This window comes from Monodon monoceros, unplaced genomic scaffold (assembly GCF_005190385.1).
Source record: "Monodon monoceros isolate NGI ecotype Baffin Bay Population unplaced genomic scaffold, NGI_Narwhal_1 Super_Scaffold_6, whole genome shotgun sequence".
NCBI lineage: Eukaryota > Metazoa > Chordata > Mammalia > Artiodactyla > Monodontidae > Monodon > Monodon monoceros.
Window position 1 is genome coordinate 55,335,951 of NW_021703783.1, and position 18,251 is coordinate 55,354,201.

General features: G+C 40.7%; 1 protein-coding gene across 6 annotated transcripts in view; it reads left to right on the forward strand.

Annotated features, from left to right (window-relative positions):
• LGR5 (leucine rich repeat containing G protein-coupled receptor 5) overlaps positions 1-18,251 on the forward strand; it is a 119,072-nt gene that overhangs the window by 90,353 nt on the left and 10,468 nt on the right. For 4 of the 6 annotated variants that reach the window (XM_029204955.1, XM_029204951.1, XM_029204954.1 and 1 more), the window contains 8 exons: positions 4,043-4,258; positions 6,034-6,105; positions 8,871-8,939; positions 10,321-10,392; positions 13,943-14,014; positions 14,163-14,231; positions 14,373-14,444; positions 17,826-17,891. In XM_029204955.1, coding sequence (XP_029060788.1) covers positions 4,043-4,258; positions 6,034-6,105; positions 8,871-8,939; positions 10,321-10,392; positions 13,943-14,014; positions 14,163-14,231; positions 14,373-14,444; positions 17,826-17,891 — 708 coding nt within the window. The remainder of the gene's footprint in view (positions 1-4,042; positions 4,259-6,033; positions 6,106-8,870; positions 8,940-10,320; positions 10,393-13,942; positions 14,015-14,162; positions 14,232-14,372; positions 14,445-17,825; positions 17,892-18,251) is intronic. The other 2 variants (XM_029204952.1, XM_029204956.1) reach the window with 2 other exon arrangements.

The following is an 18,251-nucleotide window of genomic DNA, read 5'->3' on the forward strand; positions in this document are numbered from 1 at the left end:
AACAAAAGAAACTTCAGGGTGGGGGAATGATACTACTTCCTAAATGTGAAGATTTTTCTCCAGTAATAAGCCTATCATTTGTAGAGTGCTTTAATGTTTGCAAAACCCTTCTGCATATATTTTTCTCATTTAATTCCCATAGCAATTTTGTGACATGTTGTGATTCTGCTTTACAGATATGAAAATTGACCCTCAGAGAAATTAATAAGAATGCCCCTAATCTCAGAATTTAATAAGTGACAGAGTCTTGACTTAAATTTGTGTCTTAATTCTCCTAACTCAGTGCGCTTTCCAGTTTACCATATGCTCATTATGTAGGTGGTTGCATGTGACATAGGAAGTAGGGTAACATTTTATTTTATCTATCATTTTCTGTAACTTATAAGTAACATACAGAGCATAAAATGGGTGCCATTTCCTACATAGTGATTACTTTTCAGATTGCATTTCAAGATCATAATTAAGAGGTTTGTTTGTCCAGAAGAAGGTGAGGCCACTCCCTTTGTTAAAGTGTTTCATTTTGCTACACCTAACTGCACTGCAGGCTTTATGCTGCCTCTACCCCGTTACTGATGGATACTTAAATGCCAAGATCACTGCTAGGAACTTTCTCTGAGAATGTGCCATCTATCCCATGTCACCACTTCTTCTTTGCCTTCAGAGTGAAGATGTACTCTTTAGTAATGTATCAGGAACACAACTATTTGCCCTTTGTGATACTGAGATATAGATAGATAGATAGGTAGATAGATATAGATAAACACACACACACGTACGTATAATGATAATACTGAAGGCTGAAAAGTAGGGGTGTCTGATCGCAGACACCTCTTCATCATTTCTGTTATGAGGGATGAAAGAAGTAGTCTGCATGTCTCAGAACTGAAATTCACTGACAAGCTGGCACTCATGTTAACCAACTTTTGACTAAGGGGAAATTTTAATTGACTTCTTTTTTTCTGACTGGTTTTATGGTCAAAAAACAAAAATGCAAACTGTTAACCCACTTCAAGCAGTAATGATTTAAAAATCATTAAGGTGCTTTATAGTTTACAAAGTCTTGTTGTGTTCTTTTCTTTAGTAAGATAGAGTTACCCCCAATTTACAGATGTGAATGCTGAAGTCTGTTGACTTGGCCATGGTCATACAGCTGTTATCTGATTTGGACCCAAAATTTCTCATCCCAAACCTCTGCACTGATTCACAGATTCTGAGCTGACTGCGTGCGCACACACACCTTTGTGACTTGCAGGAAATAGAAATGAAAACCAAAAAACCCTTATAAAGTGCAGCCGTATAATGTAGTTATTCTTGTTGCTCCTGATAATATTATAGAACCACATTTCTACGTGTGTTTTCATGTACTGTGTTCTCGCGTTTTACTTACACTCCAGTGCTTAACAATTGCATTTTCAAGCATATGAATAGAAAACGCCCAGCTGTCCCACCAGACCAGGTTGACATAATATGAGCTTTCTGTTTACTCACTGAATAGGCACAACTCGTGCCCTGCCAGCTGCTTTGTCCACAGTCTTAACCTTGCTCTGTAAGAACTACCTGTATGAGTGGCTGGATGATGAATTCTATACTCTGGTTTGCCTTGGGATCTTCTGTTAAGATTGACTCAGATAATACCTCTGAGCGTGAACAATATACCACTTTCTGAAATAGGTTTGGACCACTGCAGCCAGGTGGACGTGGACTTCAAAAACACCGCATTGAGAAGGAATACCATTTATGGGGAGCTTCTTGGATGAAGAAACTGTTGAGAAAGAGAAAAGCTTAATGCTGCACTCAGGATACCTGAGTACTGGGTCAGGGTGTATTAGTATTTGGAGTATTAGGACCGTGAAGAATTGCCCTGTCCTACTCATTTTAGATAGCAAATTGCTCTAAGATCATGGTGTAGAAGCCAGATTACATCCTTTTTATTGGAGGTGGGAGATGATTCATAAAAGACACCTATCCAGAGAAATGGACTTTTTAACAGTGGAAACTGATACCAGGGTCACTTCAAGATCCAGCAGAAATTTTGGTAGTAACTTAAATAGCGAAAAAGACAAGCCTGTGACTCAATGCAGAGAAAGCCTTTTCCGTACATGTAACCTGATGGCTACACTGAACCTGAATGTCAGTCCTTTTCAGGACTTAGAAGCACTTGTAGTTTCAACGCATAAGCAACTAGCAATCATCAGTACGTCAACTAAAACTCGGAAATTCATATTATTTAAATAAAATCATCATGCTTTAATCAGTGCAGTCATTAAGGAGAGTTACATATGTGCTTTACTCTTAGTCAAACAAAATCAAGCACCTCCTCATGCCCTGATGACATTATACCTTATTTGAACACGGGCCGAGCATGTTGTTGCTGGAATAAGGGGAAGAGATGGTGTTGAGTTCGTCTAACCTTTCCAGTTCCATTTGTAGACAGAACCTTGAGATATTTGGAAACTGCATTTCTGCTGCCTGCAATGATAGTTGTTCTACTGGAAATTTAATTGTGAGTGGGCTGTGACACCGGACTTGTTTGTTCCAAGTGACCTTATCTCAGTATCAAAACTTGGCCCAGGGCTTCCCCTGGTGGCGCAGTGGTTGAGAGTCCGCCTGCCGATGCAGGGCACACGGGTTCGTGCCCCGGTCCGGGAAGATCCCACATGCCGCGGAGCGGCTGGGCCCGTGAACCATGGCCGCTGAGCCTGCGCGTCCGGAGCCTGTGCCCCACAACGGGAGAAGCCACAGCAGTGAGAGGCCCGCGTACCGCAAAAAAAAAAAAAAAAAAAAAAACTTGGCCCAGGACCTTGAGGGCATCCCTCCCCATTCAGTCAGCAGAAGCAGGAGCGAGGGCATGGGTGGAGTGAAATGTGTGACCAAAAGTGAGGAGCTGCTTTCCATTGAGATTAGCTCCCTACCACAGAGAACTCTATTTCTAAACTGTTTAAACTTGGTCTGCAGGGGATTATTTTGTGATCCTTGTGTGCTTCCTGCATCTGTTTAGTCTTAAGTGCTTCCTAAAACATTTTTCAAAATCCACTCGTGATTTTCTAATCCTTCCTAATACATGCGCTGCTTAAAACACAACTCTTCTCTTTCTTTAATCCTAGCTTTGAAAATGCAAACCAATGAGTGAGCCTTGAGAACAGACTGGAAAAAATGAATGAGGGCTGTTGGATGCATAGCTGAATGTTGATGGTTCTGTTGTTTATGCACCTTACAGGAAATTTCAATTTGTGCCTGCCTGGTCACTTCAATATGAAAAGTTAAGGCATTGTCATTACAGCCATTGTTTATGTTGGATTAGGGTGAAATAAATGTATTGCACTCCCTCTGCTGGCTCTGAAGCTGCAACAGCTTATTAACTAGACCTATTTTTAGATGTATTTCCCCATTTTTTAAAAAAAAGCAGTGTGTAGAAAAAGCAAGCAAAAACTGGGAAAGCTGTTAATTTTATTGTTCATTTAAAATGTCAAGAAAAACAAACATCTGCTCAATGTCTTTGGTTCAGATGAGCAAGAAAGCCTGCAGGTTTAGGCTTTTCAGCACAATAGTAAGAAAAGGGGGGGGCACCTCCCTTCTCCCTGAGGCATGCCTCTGACAGCCTTGTAAAAATTATTTGGTCCCTTTCAAATACTGAAATAATCTTTTCCCAGAGCCAGTCAATAAGTATGTTTTGTACGTTCAAAACAGTCCAGGAAAGTAACAGCATTTGTTTGTCTTGGGGTGGGAAGGAGGAGAGAAGGTGTCTTTCTCCTGGTGTCAGAAAGGGAAGCTAAAAGATCACGCTGAAACCCCAGGGGAGGCCACTTCCCTGCCGGAAAGCATGTTATCCACAAGGCTGGAAGAGAATCACGGCACTGTGGAATTGTACAGCAGTGGTTCTACTCATGAGTGAGAAGAGGCTACCAGGAGAGCAGAATGCTCCGGGTGTCAGGGGGTCCTGTTTCTCTCCTATTAATCAGTAGATTGAGGCTTTCCTGCAAAGGCGCATCTTGTGCCTGGGCTTCGCTCTCTTCTTCTCCTCTTGCTTTGCTCTCTTCCCCAGGCGTCTGGATGCCAACCACATCAGCTCCGTGCCCCCCAGCTGTTTCAGTGGCCTGTATTCTCTGAGGCACCTGTGGCTGGATGACAACGCTCTGACAGAAATCCCTGTCCAGGCTTTCAGAAGTTTATCAGCGCTGCAGGCCATGACCTTGGCCCTGAACAAAATACAACACATACCAGACTACGCCTTTAGAAACCTCTCCAGCTTGGTGGTTCTGTAAGTTTTATTGATTTTTTTCCTCTCTCTTTTAACAGTTTCTAAATTCACTGTAACACCTTGTAATTCACTGTAAGACCTTGACCTTAAACAGATAGCCCTTCAGACTTTAAATAGGGACATTTTAAGGGAGGGAAAACCCCCCAAAATGACTCACAAATGTTCTAACTGTGTAAAAGAATCAAACAGCGTTTATCGAGCACCTGCCAAGGGCCAAGCACTGCTAGGCATTCAAAGATAACAAAATATGACCTCTGTCTTAGGGAAGCCATTGTGTATTGTACCGGTAATCACCACACTATATGGTTAGTCCTGCGACCGAAGTTAATAAAAAAAATCCCTTATTTCTGATAATAACTTATAATGCAGGTCAAATTGAAATATGCCCTTCTTATTATTTAATAAGAACTTCTTGACCCCCTTCCAAGGGAACAAAAGCAAGGAATGAACCCTTGACAGCGAGCTATGCATTTGTATGGCTTTTTTCCTTTGAGGTCCAGATTTCACTATTTCAAGTAAATCAAAAAGATTCTCAAGTAATAGTTTGAAAACTAATCAGTTCAAGAGTGTAGAAGGATGTCCCACGTGTATAACTATGTCAGGCAATCCTGATATAGGACAACAGTAGCTGCTTGACAGCCTCTAAGAGCAGTTTGCATGGAGACTTCGTGGAAGGCATCTTCTGCACTATTTCTGGCTTTGCTCCATGCCCCCCACCAGCCCATCGCTGTCTTCAATCACTCCACTTTTCCTGATGACACGTCAGTGTCTTGCACTGCAGTATATACTCCTTTGACGGCTGGCCAGCATCTCATCCATCTTTTTAGGCTCCCCTCAACCCTCTTTCCTCATGTGTTGCATGTAAAAAATCCTCAATAAATGTCACAAAGATGTCACATGAAACCAACATATATTTATTAGAATGAAAACCTTAGTCTGAAAGGATAGGACATGTGGGGTGATAGTAACAAATTTCCATACTGAATTTCACATACAAAGGTGATGCTTCTATCCCACCAGAAGCTGGGTAGGTGCTTTAATTTTTCCCTCCACTAGAGGGAATGAATTTACAGAGATCCAGCTATTCTTTTTCCCCCTGTCCTTAAGCCCATTTTCCAAAAACCCCTTTGGGACTTGGTCCGGTTTTCAGTTATGCACACAGCTGTTCTCACTGGCCCTGACCTAACCAATTTAACCATTGAGCCAAAGATGATAATTAGAGCCATTTATACTATGTCAAGATAACTACTCTCCTTGGGCAGCCAAAACATCTGATCGCCATTCTCTGTGGCTGAGATTGTTGTTTCCTCTTAACCTGTAGCCCCACCCTGGGAATGTAGCCATGATAAGCCATCAGCTTTAATAGAAAATGTGCTTAGTAAACCTAGGACCTTCCTTCCATCCTCCATTTGTCAGTGTTGGTCAGACTCTCTATTTAGTATCCTACATCCCAAAGCCACACTGAACAACCTGAATTTACTTTTATCAGTCTCGTTGCTCACTCCGTGATTATTATACACTCCATGCTATCTCAAACCCAAAAGGTAAAACTGTGACTGCCTATTAAATTCTGGGGTATAGAATCATCTGTGGTAAGAGTGAACGGGGCGGATAGCCTTTAAAACAAACAAACGAAAACGTTAAACAAAGCATTTCTTATATATAATCAGTGCATTCTTTAGCATAAGTTTCTTTGGATTTCAGCAATCAAAGCGTTGTGCCTAGGTTTCCATGTGCAGTGTGCCTCCGTGACTGTCAGTAATGTTCTCCTGCAGGCATCTCCACAACAATAGAATCCGCTCCCTGGGAAAGAAATGCTTTGATGGGCTCCATAGCCTGGAGACTCTGTGAGTTGACCTTTTATTTGTTTCCCTTTTTTCAGTGTTTTCACGACTATTCTGAAGGAATCGAAATAGCCTTAAAGTCAGACTTGCTGTTTGGTTTGGTTAATTGCCCGAGCTTAAACAGAAATTTACAGTGGCTGCATCTAACCCACACACACCCTACAGAGCTGAGCAACAAAACAGATTTTATTTTACTCTATCAAGAGTGATAAGTTAGTTAGAATCCTTATAAGCTAAATGAGATGTCCTCTACTGAGCAGTGACTGTTTGCTTAGGAATGTGTTCTGTCGAGGATCAGTTCCATATTGTCACTCAGGCTCACTCTCCCTGAGTCTGGTCCAACCCCCCCCCCCCCCGAAAGAGAGGATGCAGAGTAGCAAATGCCAAACTCTGTCCAATCCAGAAGGAACAGGCATCTCATTAGCAAATGGTGAAGCTTCCTGCTGAAGCAACTCGGAAGTCTACAAAGTAGTAACAGTAGTACATTTATTGAGTGTATCTCTAAGCAATATCGCACTGAGCACTCAGCATACATTGTTTCAGTCACTCCTACAAGCATCCCATGAGAGCAGGTGCTACCATACCATTTTAGGCTCCAGTAAGGTTAAGTTACTTTATCAACACGACATAGCCAGTCAGTGCATAACTGGGATTTGCTTCCTTCCCTAGTTTGACTCCAAAATCCATGCTTACCACTATACCCTACTTCCAAAGAGTGGGTCAAAACCTCAGTTCTGCGTTGGTCTGTAATAAAAATACATAGAGTCCAGCCAGCTGACCACCCAGAGCCACAGCGAGAACAGTTCTTACGGGCCTCCCCAGGGCTGAGCTGCTTCCTAGGGGAGGGGCTGCTGTTCATCGCCCTGTTGAGTAAGAGGCCTAATGAGGGTGCTCACGGGCAGTGAGATCACCTTGTGTGCTGGGAGAGGAAGTGGTTCCAGCTGCGCCCTCCTCACCTCCATGTTTTTAACACTCAAGTGTAATAAGCCACACAGCGCCGCTGAATCTACAACACTGGCTCTGACCAGGACTGCAGAAGGACGTGACCAAAGACCACATCTCGTATGGCTTTGGAGCCCTTGCTCATTTGCATACAGAGCTTAGCACTTTGTACCTGGTCAATTTAGCTTCTAACCAGATCTGGGTCCACTCATTTCCTGCAGGACCTAACAGCTGTCCTTCCAGGGTTGCTTAAGTCACTCTGTGCTTCCTCTTAGAGAGGAGGAATCATCCTCATAAGGAGATGCCAAAGGTGAACTTGTCCAGGCCGGACTTTGAAGTCGACTTAAAGGCACAGGCAAGCTGTTCCCATCAGCGGCTTGGAAAAATTAGAACATCTCCCTTATTTACACAAAGGCTGGGCTGGGGAATATTAGCAATGGATAGAACCTTCCAGTCCTTTTCAACACAACAGGAACATAAAAACAAGATGGGCTTTGATAGGTATTTCCATAAATAGTCTTCCTCACCCCCCCCCCCACGGGGCGCTTGAGGTAAGGACCCAGGATTGCAAATTCATGCAGTACATGCATTCAGGGCAAATTCATGTGAGTCTCAATGTCCCCTCTTCCCTCGCCTTGCCCAGGGCTACAGAGGCTCAGTAGATTGGTTATTCCCAACCTCTTCCTTTCCCTCACTAGAAATCTAAGTAATTTATAAGGACCCAATCCTTGTTTAATCAAAACAGAGCATCTGGAGAGATTTACAAACAGGAAGAAAATTTATGTCCACAAAAGACACAAGTTTCCTGCCTGCTGTATAGCTTAAGGATGGTTTGTGCCAGACAAGTAGGAATCTTGATTCATGTTTAACTTGGTCAAATTATCTCTCTCTTAAAGTTAAATAGGAATTCTTCCCCACAGAGGAAGATCTAACCACATCTGATTGCCTGACCAAAAGGTTTTTCTGCGTCATCTGGGAAATCTGCCGTTCCCAGAGACAAGGAGGCAATTACTTTTTCATATGGAGATGTAGATAAACGGTGGAGTTAAGTCTATAAAGCGCTTGTGAGTAATGGAACTGAAAAGCCACTTGTGTCATAACAGAGAAACGAATGATTTGAGATTGTTTGGCCATTCCGTCTCTATGCAGGAAGGATGATAGAGAGCTTTGCCTCACAGACGTCACCCTTTGGATCTGAATCTTTATTTGTGACCGTGTGGAAATTCTAGACCTGAGGTTCTTCCTGAGAGTACCCTGTACCACATAAGCCTCTCCAAAAGCAGGCTACCATCCTGGACCTCAGGCTGGGAGAAAGACAGGAACTGTACCAGAGTCAGGAGCAAAGCCACTCTCCTAGATGTCCTCTAGGACATCTGAAAAGCAGTGGGACAAAGTCAGAGAATGGAGGAGGGGACCGGAAAGTGGATGTGGTTCAAGAGCCCCGAGGAGGGTACAGACTAGCTGGCAGCTTGGTGAGCAGGGTTCGGGTGAAGAGCTACAGCGGCCAGCCGCCAACACCTGGCCAAGTGTCCCTCCCGCTTGGACATTCACACTGCTGTATGTCCCCTCCCTTCCTTTAATGCCCAGTGCCATTGAGCCGTGACTCTTTGAAATTTCTCATGACCAGTCTAATGACCATTTTAGTGCAGATACTTGTGGAATGATGGTGGTCAGCCAACCAACACAATCTCTCTTCATTAAGAAAAGGAATGAGAATTGTTATCAATGATACTGGTCCATGGGAAGAGCATGTTAACGTTCCTTGTAAATGTAATATATATGAATTTTTAAGTGAAAAACTGAACATATTATTTACTTATTTTCAGAGATTTAAATTATAATAATCTTGATGAATTCCCCACTGCAATCAGGACACTGTCCAACCTTAAAGAACTGTAAGTAGGACAAATTTAGTGGGAGAACTATTCTTTGTGAATTTATATTAAAGTATGTTTGACTATTGCACCTAATACGACTTACTAGAAAAATTTAAAAAGTCATGTAAATAATGATTAACTACATCCAAAATATATTTTAATTTGCTTCTATCACCAACAAACGGCAGATAATCATTTTTTAATTTATAATGGATTTCTCTAATATATATATATATTAGAAAAAAGGATACATATTTCTTTAAGCCATACTCTTTTCCTAAGCCACATTTTCCCAACATTTATATACGTTATAGGTTTGATGAGAACTCTATCGGAATTCAGTTATTTGCTGAGCATTTCGAAAAGACAAACTTTCCTAGGTTGCATAGGACTGGATGAACACAATATATGTGCCTAGTATAGTGCTAGATGCCTTCATATACATTATTTCATATTTTTTAATGTTTCATAAATCTTATTTAATTCTTAAAGAAACTCACCATTTTACTACAGTAAAGCGAACTTTCAGCTATTAGGTTGCATATATTGTCTTTCATATATTATAATTACTTTTCTTTGTACCTAAAAATGTGAATAGCCTATGTAATGTTCTAACACTTGGAAAGGAAAATAAACACAGAGTTTATTCTCTTGGCAGAGAGAAATAAGACACACAGCTAAAGGAGGTAGACAGCAGGGCTTGTTTATAAGAAGAAACCTCTATGTGGTTCTGCCTCAGGAAACCCCACACGGGGCTTAGCTGGGAAGTCATCATTGTCTGGGTCAGGCAGCCCCAAGACTGCCATTCACCTCATTCAGCCACAGGCCCACATAGACCAAAGACCATTGACTCTACCCCTCTGCCAGTCAGACAACATTAGCACCGACAGATGAGAATCAATTTGTTATTACAGACTCACTGAGCTGGGGCACCTTTCTTCAGCTCAGGAAATTTTGTCCTCATAAGGAGATTACTTAAATCTCTACTTCACTGCAGCTTAAGTCAATTTTCTCTTCTCCTGGCTTTAAATGGGGTAAAGAGGAGCGATCATAATCCTCTCTCCAAAGATGGTTTCCTCGGTCTCAAGTTGTTATACCATGATGCTCTATTGGATATTAACAGATGGATTTTCTTTTTATAGCATTAGGTTGTAAGTTTCCATAAAGCACAGTTATTATTTTCAGATTCTTTATTCCTCTTTCCAGATGACAGCTTGTGATATCTTTTTCTCCTAGAGAGTACGTGAGGGCACAAGCATTTCAAAATGCATAGAGGAATTTAACCTTATCCTCTAGTTACTAAAATTGCTGATTATTGCCACGGGTTTGGTGAGGGGACTATTAAATGATTTTACCCCACAGGTTATTTTCTATAAATTATCTTTTCCTCTCTTTCTAGAGGATTTCATAGCAACAATATCAAGTCGATACCTGAGAAAGCCTTTGTAGGCAACCCTTCTCTTATTACAATGTAAGTAGCCATAGTTCTTTTCGATTTTTCTATCCTGCAATATAGCATGAATTGCACTTTTAAACATAATACAATAAATGTTCTATATTTGCCCAAGTTTTGTCTCGGTCACTGTAGTGTATATGGAGATGTTTTGCTAAGTTTCAGCCAAATGCTGAAGCAATATTAGAGATTCTTTTTCTTAGGACCTACAATGTGCATTGCCTTATGTTTGGTATCTTCAAATGCCTTGTGTCACTGCACAATAATCTTATGAAATGCTTTTTTGCTTATCTCTATTTCCTAAGGAATAAAACTGATTTTTAGAGCATCAATGTCAAGGTCACCTAGTCATTCAGAACTTGAAGCCAAGTATAGTAGAAACATAAATTATTATGTTCTCACCCCCAAAAAGATAAATATATGATAAATAGTTAATTATCTAGGTTGGGGGAATCCATTCACCATGTATACGTATATCCAATCACCACACTGTAAGCTTTAAATGTACAATTTTATATGTCAATTATACCTCAATAAAGCTGAAATAGAAATACACACATACATACATTATTATATATGATAGAGGTCCTTTACTGCAAGGAGGGGGAGATGAGGAGACTACGGCTTTACGCTAAGTAGCCATTCGGTACTCATTCATTCTCGAGTCCAAACACTGAGTTACATTTATACAAACTAGGATGCAATTCTGGAAAGGTGCATATGTTCTAGGAAGGTGTATATGAGGATCTGTATGCCATAATGGCATAAGATAGAGTTACAGCTTCAAAGTAGGATTAATTCTATGTTTCATATTTAGCACAAACAGAAAATTGATCCTGTGTAGGTACATATAGGAAGGTGAAAATACGTAAGTAATAGGCTGGCTCTTAAAAGACAACTGGCAGGTTTGGGACATAGCATTGGCCTAAGGTCATGGGTGGGGGGTCTGAAATATGGAGGAGAGTAAGGACGACTTCTGAAAAGGACTCTAGGGCACTTCTTGGCAGATATTCCGCATCCTGTGCCAACTTGATAGAGAGGCTTTCTGGAGCCGTGTAGCATTTGTCACAAATGAGCTGGAATCCCAATTAGCCCTGACAACTGACATTCATCATTTCTGAAAAGTTCTGACAGTATGTTGGCAAACTAAGGGGGTTAAAGTTTGTTGCCAGTAAACATTAGTTCTCATTAGAGAGTATTTACATACCGAGAAGTTGGCAGATTGCATTGCCTTTCTTTGCCCCTTCTTTCCTTGAAGCCACAGGACTGGTTTTCTTAATCACCCTTTTGATATGTTAATACCCCTTGAAGAGGACTAACAGCCCCGCAATACTTATTAGCACTTCTCTCCACTCTTTGCTGGCCTTGACTGTTTTCTCCCGGAAGCTCTTCTGTCCTTGCTTCTGCCTCCATGTCTATCTCTGTCACTACCGTCCCCGCCCACACTCCCCCCAACCCAGATTTCTTTGCTTTCCTTGTCCATTGGCTACCCAGGCCTCACTTCTACCTCTGTAGTCCCCATCCTATCCATAACTTCTTTCCATCCCCTCTACCACCAGCCCCTCTGCTAGCCATTAACTCTAGATTTCTACCAGTCTAAGGCTCACACCCCTGCCTCTACCACTAGCAGTGTGCTCACCCTGGAAGCACAGCATCCATGTTGTCATTCTCTTGCTGTGAAACATACAGTCAGTGTTGTCTGTTTACATTAAACGCCAACTCCTTTCCCTGACAGTCTCAGCTTTCCACATGGCCCAAGCCAACCCTCCTGACCCATCCCTCAATTACCTTACGCCATAACCCAGACCAACTAAGCTACATTCATAGAACAGATCCCCTCCTTTATTTCCTTTGCTCCTATGGTTCCGTCCCCTCGCTATGCTTGTCGAAATTCTGTTTTCCAGGGTCTATTTCAAATGGCATTTTCATGAAGTTTTTCTTGACCTCATGAGAGAACTCCCTCCTGAGAACCCTATAGCTCCGACTTGTGTTTGTGATACTTATGCCTTATGTACATAAGCATGTGTATTCATAGCTGCCCGTTGTACTTACATGCACAGGTATATGAACATAATTACATACAAACAAGCATATAGTGTAGATAAGGGATAATGTAATATTCTGAGGACAACTCCATTTTTAAATTGTAAGATGTATAGTCCTCCTATAATCGAATAGAATCTAAAAAAAGAATATATGTGTATATATATATGCCTGAACCACTTTGCTGTACACCTGAAACTAACACGACATTGTAAATCAACTATATTTCAATAAAAATATTTTAGAAAAAGATTTATAATAAAAAGATGTACAAGACAAAACAAACACAAAAGACCTATAGTCCAGCTCTAGCCCTTTCTCTTACCAGTTGTCTAATCGAAGGGAAAAGAAGAAGTCAGAGGGTGGGAGTGCGGACGGGGATTTGGCATGTTGAGTGACAACTATATCCCAGGTCCTGTGCCAGATGTTACATGTGCATTAGCTCTTTTAATGTGTACACAAACCCTACTACTAAGTATTATTACATTAGTTTAACAGATTAGAAAGTTGAAGCTCTGGGAGACAATGAGCTTACCAAAGTACCTGAGCCTCAGCTTCTTCCTCCAAAAATGAGGGAAATAGTACCTAAGTGTCTATGCCATGGATCTTATAAAGTTGGCAGGTGGATTAATTGAGCTCTAGATGTGAAAATGCTTTGTCAACCAGAGAGTCATATCCCCTTATTTATTTGTTTTATCCCAACTGATTCCAAGCTTCTTTAGGGCAGGGACACCTTATCATTCTTATTCACATCCCCAGCATCTAGCATAATGCCAGGCACATAGTAGATAGCTAATGACAGTCCTTAATAAATCAGTCTTTAAGTGCAAGCAGTACCTACCCTCATGCTTTGAGCATAAGAGACACCAATAAATATTTGTTGAATTTAATTGAACTGGAAGGATGTCTCAGCTAAGAACTGTTTGTGGGACTCCATTGACCAGGCGGTTCAAATACCTTTACATTGAAAACATCTGTAAAACAAAATATTTTTGAAGTTCTAATAATGTCTTACCTTTTAGAGCAATCATTGATTTTTTTAAATCTAATGTTACAAAAACCCAGAGTAGCAAATTTCCTCTCAAATAATTTGAAGGATCCTTTGTGTGTGTGTCATAAGATTTGACAAGAGGATATGACCCTCATGTGACTATATAGAACTTCATCTTTCTTTAGCTAATGATATAACTGTCAGCACCTTGAACTACCTTTTGCCACTCAATGGATAGGCCACAGATATTGGAGGCAGAGGAAGAGCTTTAAGTATAACGGTAGTCAGTTCACTTGCTTTTCTCCATAGGAGCTGACATTCATATCTGCCTTGCTGTCAGAGATTTTCAATTTTATGTAGTATGGATTTCTCACCAAAAGTCTCATAATACGAATGAAAATACTTTTGAGGTTTACCTGAAACCAAGTAATCAAAATTACACAAGTACATTGAAGGCATTTGTTGAAATTCTGAACAGGTGTTCATTTGTCATTCAAGTTTTATACTAAGACGTTGGTCTTTGGATTTTTTCAGACATTTCTATGACAACCCTATCCAGGTTGTTGGGAGATCTGCTTTTCAACACTTACCTGAACTAAGAATACTGTAAGTGTTTATTTCTCTTACAGATCATTTTCCCTTTGCAAGGTTGCTGTGAAGACCAAATGAACATTTCAAGTGCTTTGAAATGGCCATAAAAATGACCCCTTCCTAGAATCTTCTCCCAGTAATACTCATGTACTCCTCCTTCTAGGTCTTTGAATGGTGCCTCACAAATAACTGAATTTCCTGATCTAACTGGTACCGCGAGCCTGGAGAGTCTGTAAGTACTTGAGTAGGCTCTTGACTTTGCCCAGAACTTGCACTACCCTTCAAGCCTGACCAGTCTTAACATCAGTGAATCAAAATATGTCACTGTGTGATGCCTAAATACAAGAATGATGTCTGGTTTGTGTTTCAACAGGACTTTAACTGGAGCACAGATCTCATCTCTTCCTCAGACTGTCTGCGATCAGTTACCGAATCTCCAAGTGCTGTGCGTGTCAGTAAAGCAATAATGTTGCGTAAACGGGGGTGAAATGACCAACATTATTTCAATAATCCTTTAAAAGAGGAGAAAGTTCTTTCCTCGCAGGTTTTCAGGAGGTCAGGCCTCCTTTGCCTACTTGGGGCCAGGGAAGTGGCTCTCAGATGTGACCCTGGTAATAATGGCAACGACGTACCCCTTGTTTCCAAGTCCCAAACAGTCTCCCATTAGAGTTTCAACTAGCACACATTTCCCTTCAGAAAATGGATATGAACAAGCCAAAATAACTTCATTGCCCGCAGCCCCAAATCCTCTGCAGAGCAGGAAAAAAAAAAAGAAGAAAATCATGGATCAAAAACCCAATATGGATGCCAAAATAAAATTATCAGACCCACACAGACCTTGATAAAGGCAACCAAACATTCTTCCGGTATAGTTGCTGGTGCCATGTTCTAATGTTTCATCTAATGGCTAAACAGCTTGCATATGTTATTTCTGTTGACTTGGGGCTTTTTTCCTCTGCCCTTCCCACATTTTACAAAAAGTAGTTTATAGGAATTGGGAGAGCCTTGTTCTGACCTTCCATGTTCAGCCTCCCCCCTCAACGCCCTGTGAGCACCTTCTCAAGCACTGCTGGGATGTAGTGAAAGCACCCTTAGTCTCTCGCATGGCTCTGTTCTCACATGGCAGACTTCTGCGGCAGTCGAACGCCTGTGATTCCACCACAAGCTTTCCGGAGTAACAGAACTACAAGCAGCTCTACAAATGTCAAGTGGAAGAATGGGAACATTCTTCAGTGATTCTGCCTTCCCCTCCCCCCAGCTCACTACGTCACTTTCAGGCCGCAGTTGCTCAGTGATAGGAGTCGCAATAAACCACATAACAGCCTTAAAGTGAGTCGTTCATGTATAAAGGAAGGGGATTAAGAACAAGTCTCCTCTTCCTCACCTCGTATCTCCCTAGAAGGTATAGATACAGGTGAGGAAAGAGAGAATTAGGGAAGTAAAGTACATCTGTCAAAATCACACTGCAAGAAAGTAGCAGAGTTCGAATTCAAATGCAGATGGTTTGATTGAATAACTGGGAGAACAAGTATAGACACCAGGTGGTGGAAATCTCAGGAGCCGTCTTCGAATTCTGCCCACCACACCCAGAATAAGCATAATTATCCTCATTTCTTCAGGAAGCTGGCTCAGTAACATGACCAGGATTCCACATACTGTAACTAATAAATAGGGAGCCAGTATTTAAATCGCATCTGTCTCCAGTATGTCACACAGCGAATGGTAAACCACCCGGGCCTAAAGCTGCATACACCGAGGCTGACTGGCGAACTGATTAAGAGCAAAAGCTCTGGGGTCTATTTTTCTGGTTCATATCCGGCCTCTATGCTATCACAGTATCTTGAGCGAGTTATTTATCCCTTCCGGGGCTCCATTTCCCAACCTATAAAATAAGAGATGTAGCCACTTCCTTCAGGGGATCATCATGAGGACGCAATAAGTTACTACACGTCAAACACTTATACCAGCACCTGGAGCACTGTAAACTCCTCGACCATGTTAGCTCTTATCATCGTCTTCTCACTTCCTTTACACCATTATTCTTTCCTGGAGTGGAAACCTAGAAAGGCCTGAAAGACAGCAACTGCATTAATGGCAGTATCCGGCCATTTTCAAAGCACGTCAACCTGTAGCGTTGATTTTCTCTTCACAACAACCCTGCAAGATCAGCAAAGCAAGTATCTTCTCATTAAAGAAGAGAATTGAAAAAGACATCAATGCTTCGTCCAGCATATCAACGAAGTAGAATTAAAGTTGATAGTAGAACCCGGGGTCGTGACATTTACTCCACTCTGCTTTCTGTTCTGGAAGTACAGGTCTGAGAGCTCTCTTCCCTTGGCTGCGTCATCCACTGAGTAGCTGTTACATGAGGCAATGTCACTGTACATGAGTGATTTTGCCTCCAAGTTGCTTCTTCTCCATGGGAATGACTTGACTGTGTGTGGCTTTCCCCACTTACTAGCTGGTGATCTTAGTCTTTGCTTTGTATGGGAATCAACACAAATGTTTCCTTCATAAGGTGACCACAAAGATTAAATGAAATAATTCAGGTCAAGCTGTAAACACAGTGTCTATATATAAGAAGTGCTTGATCAATGCTAGCCATGAAAATCATTAGGTAATAGGTAGGAAGGTGGTGACACTGTGTCTTTATGTAGAAGAAGGTTTCATGTACCCTCTACTAAGAACTACACAGGAAGGATTGTTCCCCTTGCTGTCTGTGGAAATGAGTGAACCAGATTATTATCAGCTTTGATAATATGTGTGTCCATTTTATCACATTCACTACTTTCCAAAAATACACACCATGTTGTTAATCAGCTGTGTTTGTGCATAGGTGTGGGGCATTTTTGTTTTGTTTTGTTTTGGTTTGGTTTGGTTTGGTTTGGTTTGGTCTTTCAGATCTCTAGTGTAAACTACAAATTTGTGTTTGCACACAGCTTTATCTGAATTATTCATGTGTAGTAAATTGAACTGTATTTCTACTTAAGTTCTATTTATTCAATAAATGTAAGATAAAGTGATCAATTTCAAAAATAAAGTAATTTAAAACCCTCTCAGAAAACAATATGGATGTTTCAGTTGCATAGTGGTGATCTGGTTTTAAGAATTAGAATCAGGCATGAAAGTGAGTTAGTTGATTAGCTGATAACTTTTAAAACATGAGGCAAGATTTATATATATATATATATATATATATATATATGTATATCTGTTACTTTATCTACCAGCTTTCTTTTTTTAAGCTTTCTGCAAATTACCATGGCTTGTTTTAGATTAGTTATATTATACTATAAATATGTCCAGATGTTTTTGTTATTCTGTAATTTGTTGAGTTTGGGCTGAAGACTTGCTTAGATTCTTTTTCCCCCCTTGTAATGATTGATTTCAAAGTTAGTGCTATGTTTTGAATTGTTGTTGGGATTCTTTTTCTGTTGATTAGAAAAGAACCAACAATGATTCTCTCAGCTGCAGAGATACAGCAGCTCTTAGAAACAGAGGCACAATTATTTAATTTAATTTGTACTCATTTCTGTAAGATAATAGCTAGAACATTGTAGATCATCACTAACAAAACATAAATAAATTCATTAAGTAAATTATTTAAATCAATTAAAGAAGTATAACAGTTACATTTCAGTTGACATCTGAATCTACTGCTTAATCTAATAATGCCTATGACTACCTGCTGCACATCAGGGCTGGGGAAAAGTTCATAGTCTGCCTTTGGGAGCTAGATCATGGTGGAGGGGAAAAGAGAGCAAAGCATGTTTCCTTACAATTAATATGTAACAGATTTTTCCCTTTTGTACCTTCTGTTTTTCAGAGATCTATCTTATAACCTGCTAGAAGATTTACCCAGTTTTTCAGTCTGCCGAAAGCTTCAGAAAATGTATGTCTGTAAGAGTCTCTAAGTCACCAAGCGCAAACCAAGAGCCAAAACTCACATTTCCAGGGGTCATTGGTTTGCTTACCCTGTGGTTCACTGGGGAGACATGTGATGCTTTCTCTTCTTACACACAGGAGCTGTGACTGTATAGGATGTCTGTAAAGTTGGGAGACATAGACGATATTATTTTACCATGCATTATACTATAAGTAACGCATTTAGTATGTTGTGGGTTTTTTTTTTTCCTAACCTGGTATAGTAATGAACTGGGTTTATTTGAGCTTTGGAACTTTTTGGAACTTACACCTCCAATGAGTGGCATTATTTTTGTTTTGTTTTGTTTTTTTTCCTGAACACAAGTGA